This window comes from Macrobrachium nipponense, chromosome 7 (genome assembly GCF_015104395.2).
Source record: "Macrobrachium nipponense isolate FS-2020 chromosome 7, ASM1510439v2, whole genome shotgun sequence".
NCBI classification, from domain to species: domain Eukaryota; kingdom Metazoa; phylum Arthropoda; class Malacostraca; order Decapoda; family Palaemonidae; genus Macrobrachium; species Macrobrachium nipponense.
Window position 1 is genome coordinate 15,707,799 of NC_061109.1, and position 6,000 is coordinate 15,713,798.

At 36.6% G+C, this 6,000-nt stretch overlaps 1 protein-coding gene across 1 annotated transcript in view; it reads left to right on the forward strand.

The window, feature by feature from the left end:
• The window catches only part of LOC135217320 (mucin-5AC-like), a 452,543-nt gene that overhangs the window by 408,676 nt on the left and 37,867 nt on the right, over nucleotides 1-6,000 (forward strand). Inside the window, 2 exon segments of the mRNA XM_064253110.1 lie at nucleotides 3,373-3,436; nucleotides 3,439-3,501. Coding sequence (XP_064109180.1) covers nucleotides 3,373-3,436; nucleotides 3,439-3,501 — 127 coding nt within the window.

A 6,000-nucleotide genomic window follows, 5' to 3' on the forward strand; every position in this document is an offset into this window, starting at 1 on the left:
AACTCCCGAGCTGCATATTGTTCGGGGCAGTAAAATAATCTCAGGTTATAAATATCCGTTGATATAACTAACAATATCGTATAACTATGAAATCAGGAACCATTTCTAGTTTTCTGTAAAAGAAAATTGTTGAGATGGCGATTTGTCTGCCCGTGGGCACTTTTTCTATTCGCCCTACGATCTTAAATACCAGGGAGGCGAGAGGGCTGCAAATTGGCATGTTGATCATCCACCCTTTAATCATCAAACATACCAAATTACAGCCCTCTAGCCTCAGTAGTTTTTATTTTATTTATGGTTAAAGTTAGCAATGATCATGCGTCTGGCACCGGAGCTAAGAGTTTTGTACAGCAAAATATACGCTGCACAGAAAATTCGATGCATTTTTAACTTGCTTGTATCATACGGCTAGAAATGCTGGTTTTAATATTCATTTAGCATTTCCAATGATAGCAAATCCAAGTCGATCATTTTATCAGCTTCAGTAATGATTGAGAACCACTGAAAACTAAGATATGCGCTGCCAAGGACACCCAAGCACAGACTCATATTATGACCATCGCCTGGAACAGTTGCATGACCTCAGCGTTTCCCCTCTCCCTTCAGTGGTGCCTCTCCTTCGGGGGACGCGAGTTCCAGGAGCGTTCTTGCATTAGCCAAACCCCCGGGAGACGTTTGATGCTGACGGATATCCATAATTTTTTTTTTTTATGAAAAGATCTATTCAGCTACTCCGATGGTGACTGAAATTTACAATATCTTTGCCTTATTGTTGCTCGTATTAATATTCGAGTCAGGTACCTAATGTACGCAGTGCACTTTACCTATTATGGGCAGATTTTGCCGAAAAAACCTTATCAATAATAATTACCGCATTTTGACATAAAAATATACAGCATACAATTATCATTATCATTATTCTTACTGTAATATGCTTAGTACCACTATTATATCATCCTGTCTATCCCTTATTCTGTGGTGTAATGCTAACAATGAATGTGAGAGGATAATGTTCGTTTAGATTAGATACAGAAGGCAATACGTGTTTAGGTATATAGCAGTTTTTTCAAGTGCCAGCAGATGTTGAACATCCGTTCTCAATAGTAGTAGATTATCTTTTACACCCAACATTCCTTTAAGAGATAACCAGCATGAAGGTCAACGCCTTCGAATCTTATCACAGCAAAACACGCTCTCAAATACCTGGTTTATTGTTTTATAACTAGTCATAAATAACATTCTCAATTGTACTCGAATAATTGCTGCAAAAGAAAATGAATTACCAATGGCAAATTACAACAATCTTCAATGTAGTAGTATTCTGCAAATCTATGAAAATGAAAGTATTTAGATAACCAGTCGTAAAAAATAAAAGGTTTAAAAATACCTCAGAAAATCAAGACAGTCGCAAAAAAAAAAAAAAAAAAAAAATTGTCCTTGGAAATTACAAATTATCCTACAACAAAATGGACACCTTAGGTACAGCAGTTGGAAAAACAGACCAATCTGGTCTCGAAACCAATCATGTACAAAAAACACAGTGCGCTGTGTTCCACAGACTCTTTACTACAAACGTTTTCAACTGCCTCTTTCCTTTAGAATGACCTGCGACCTTAATTAAATCTGTGGTTACCCTAAAGCAAGGGTTCTTAACAGAGGGTATCCATACCCCTTGGGGGTATGAGGAACCACATGCTTGGGTATGTGATTTGAACTCTGGATATTTGTATATATTTGATTTTAATGTGTCAGTGTATAAAAGGGTATATTTTGTAAATAAATAACTATTTAAAACTATAAATGATTTTGATTTTCTTTTATGTTCTATTAGCAGCTCTTCATACCTAAAGTATGCATTAAACTAAGTATATCAAGTTATATTGTCGACAAACAGGACTTAAGTGGACTTAAGCAAAGGGGGTATGGAACCATATTGGGCAGTTCGTTGGGGTCTGGAGTCATCAAAAGGTTAAGAACCCCTGCTCTAAAGAAGATCTTTCCACAGCATATTTACAATCAATTTTGCAGTTAAATGTCAAAGATGCTGTTGCAAACTTTCACTGTTTAGAACGAATATTGTTGCTCTGAATCTTGCTTTTGTATTTTTTTTTACAACTAGGGCGCTGCACTGTTTATCTGTTGACTTTTATCCCGCTTCAAACCTTCTGCAAACTGCTTGCAGGTTTAGAGCTTCAGTTAGCTATGTCTACACTGGGACACTTATAGAATAAAGTGACCTCAGGGTTCCAAGATCCTGAAAAGTTCATCCTGATGGTGAATGATAATGTCATGACATGCTACCATCAACTGGTCACACCTTCCTCTTTTTCCGAGGGCCCGAGTTGGAAATAAACCGGTTTCCGCAGATCGAGGCTAATCTGCTTCGATTGTTGGTTTGGAAGCAGTAATCACAGCTGTCACAATTTCCGAAAAGGATCGAGGAACCGCACTTATAGGAAAGATAAGGACTATCAATTACGAAATCGAGTTGTTGGATCAAACTATCCTACAGATAACAGCGAATTGTAGCCTTGGGATCTATACATATTTAATTGGCATATTCAAGTTCCAAGTTTGTTCTTATTTATTCGCCAGGTAACGTGAAAGCACCACACCTCCTTTAGATTTAAAAGGTTCATAATGACTGCTTTCATGTGTATTATTTTCTCGGAACTCAGGTTAATATTGAAGTTGTAAGCGCAATGAAAAACTAGAGAGATTAAGATATTATTGTGGCATATATATATATATATATATATATATATATATATATGTATATGTGTATATATATATATATATATATATATATATATATTATATATATATAGGTATATAATACATATATATATATACATATACATATATATATATATATATATATATATATATATATATATATATATATATATATATATATTGTGTGTGTGTGTGTGTGTGTGTGTGTGTATGTGTGTGTTTGTGCGCGCGTCAATAGATACACATTGCAAGAGAAGCCTCTCTGAATATCATGCTTTCCCATAAAATCATATTACGTTTTTCGAATATTGAATCCACTGTCTTCCTTGAAGAAATCTCATACTTGGTATTGTATACAATAGACGAACTAATACTAACGGTATGTTCTAAGACAAGACATTGCAAAGCGATCCTTCCCCGGTTGCCTTGTCAGTCCATAATTGACAAAAGAGGAAAAGAGCTTATAGAAAGTTAATAAACTAACGAAAAATTAGAGATGAAGGAAAGGAAAATCTCATCGGAGTTTTTCCTTCCTTGCAATAACGGTCATTACGATAGTATATTTAGTAGTATTAAGTGTTTGTTTGTAGTCGTGAATACTCGGCGACAATAATCTCTCGTATTCTTCTTCTGCAGACTTCGCTGAGTTATTGTTGTGCGAACGCCTACTTGAGGATTGTGGAGAGTCTGACGTCCATGACCGACTGGATATTAATAAACCGGACACAGATGGTAATACGCCTCTTCATTTCGCCTCTCAGGCAGGTAAGTAACTGAGATTCTCTCTCTCTCTCTCTCTCTCTCTCTCTCTCTCTCTCTCTCTCTCTCTCTAGAATTTTTTGTTTTTTAAATTTTCTAAGGTATTAAAGAATTTGAAATACCTATAAACGAGGTTGAAAATGACAAGAAAAAGCTATTTTGTTTGTTTGTTTTGTTAGCGCCTTAAAAATATAGTGTGTTAAACATTTTAATTACCTCTGATGATCAAATGGAAATTTTATCCTTGTTGTCCTTTAGCTAAATCGATCGGGTACTTTCTGTCTAAGAAAGCCAACCGTATGGCTTAATCGAAGAATAACCAGTTCCTACCTAACATGCACTGAAACGCAGTCAGTGGAATAATGAAATTCCTCGTTCTGAATCACAAAATACGACAAGTTAAGTTCTCCAAAGACGACGAGGGTTTCAGTGGAATCAACTTGCTTTAATTAGAAAAAATCTGTCTACGTTATATCATCAGTGCATACGATGAAAATAGTGAGGCTCAATTTTTCATTCGCAGTATTCGCTAGGAAAGAGGTAATAAAAAAAAAGAACATTCGTTAATATACGTTCCTGCACTGTATACTGAAACTATCAGTCGGGAAAATGAACTTCATCTATTGTGAGCAAACTTTATTTGTCGAAAAGCCAACTTCACGAATCAGGATTGGCGATTAAGCAAGTTTGAACGATGCCACAGAAACTCACGAAACAGAACCTTACTAACACATCCAGTCTGCATATATGTATTTATTTTGGAACCGAGAAAGAAAGAAGGAAAATGAGGCTTAGTCGTTGTTGTGTGGGTCAAATCTGAAGATTTTGGGAAAGCCTCCGTTGTTTCCGGCAACGGCTTAGTAAGGAGTTGCTAAACCTTCTCATCGAGAACTTTGTTCGTTAAGTTTCTCTTCTTCGCCAGAATCTATTCCCTTTTTCGCAAAAATATAAGCAAATGAGAGAAACATTGCTATGTCATTCCACTGTTATCAGAACATACAATCGAAGTTTGATATTCACACTTGACGATAATTAGAGTTGTGAGGTAGAGCGTATCAGCCGATAGTAGAAAAATGAGAGGAAAACGAGATTCGAGTGTTTCTGCTTTCACAAATAGGTTGTCGATCGACCTTGACGTTTCATACTAAGCACATGTTTCACAGAAATAAATTTTTAACTAGTGACAGGCCAAGGCGGTACTAACTGATCCACCAAGGCCACAACAAAGTTGGAACCGAAGACTTATGTACAGAGCATTTTGAAGCAACTTTAACACCCTGTAGCTTGACCTGTCCAAGGTTATGATTATAACAATTACAAAGTGGAAGCACCAGAATGGTGGTATTTTCAATCACTTGAGTTTTTATTCGTCCATAAACTGTTCCTCGGGTTTTATAAACAGGTGTTTTGCCTGCAGTCCTTTGAGCACTGGTGCTTGAACCTTGATGACGTGTTGAAATAGAGAAAGCACTTGGTTCAAGTAATTTCTTTTCAACTTTTTCCCAGCTGGATGCCTATATATATATATTATATATATATATATATATATATATATATATATATATATATATATATATATATATATCAGTGGAGGCTAGCGCCCTGGACTTTCACATGAAAGAGTTTTGGGCATGTACGAAAGACGTTCCCATGTGGTTATTACCCCACACACACACAATTATATATATATATATATATATATATATATATATATATATATATATATATATATATATATATAAAAGCTCACATATTTTCTTGCGTCAATCAGACTTGCATCATAGGCACCATTTCCCTGATTCTATGGGTAATCAAGATATTTGCTATCCACAGAGGTACTACTTACATTCCGTCGATATTGATCGCAATGGGGTCAGCAAAGAGGGTCGCGTGCCTGGAATTCGCAGGCCCTCCGGGACGCTGCATTAAAAGGCAATGATGTGCTGCAGCTGATGCGGCTACCAAAGCTGGAAGATGAGGCCTGCAGCAGCTGTACTACAGTGTCTAAGGATGGTAACAGAATCATGGTGTTGCGCTGCATCCATGGATACTACGTCTAAAAGAAACTGGACATTGTCGGTTTTGTCGGTGGGGGATGGAAAGGGAATGGGATTTGAATGTTAGTACTAACTGTGCTGCTCACTCTTCCCATGGAGAATGTCTTCTCTGCCGACTCTCACACTTTTTCCAGCAACTACAGTTTGACCTGATGGCGACGCTAAAACAGAACTGGTATTTCCAATTATTTCATTTTATTTGCAATTGCAGATATGCTATGTATCCCTCTCCTTTTGTCAGTTACTGAAAGAAACAATTCAAAATCAAATCAACGTGGACATATCGCTTTTTTTTTTTTTTTTAGAAACCTTGATCCGGTAAGACGAGCATTAGAGACAGACGATAACTCTTATCTTCGGATCGCAGCAGAACGAAGGCTCTGCATCGCGGTATAAACAAAATGGAAATAAAACTGCACATGAACGCCAGATGGAAACGTCATAGATA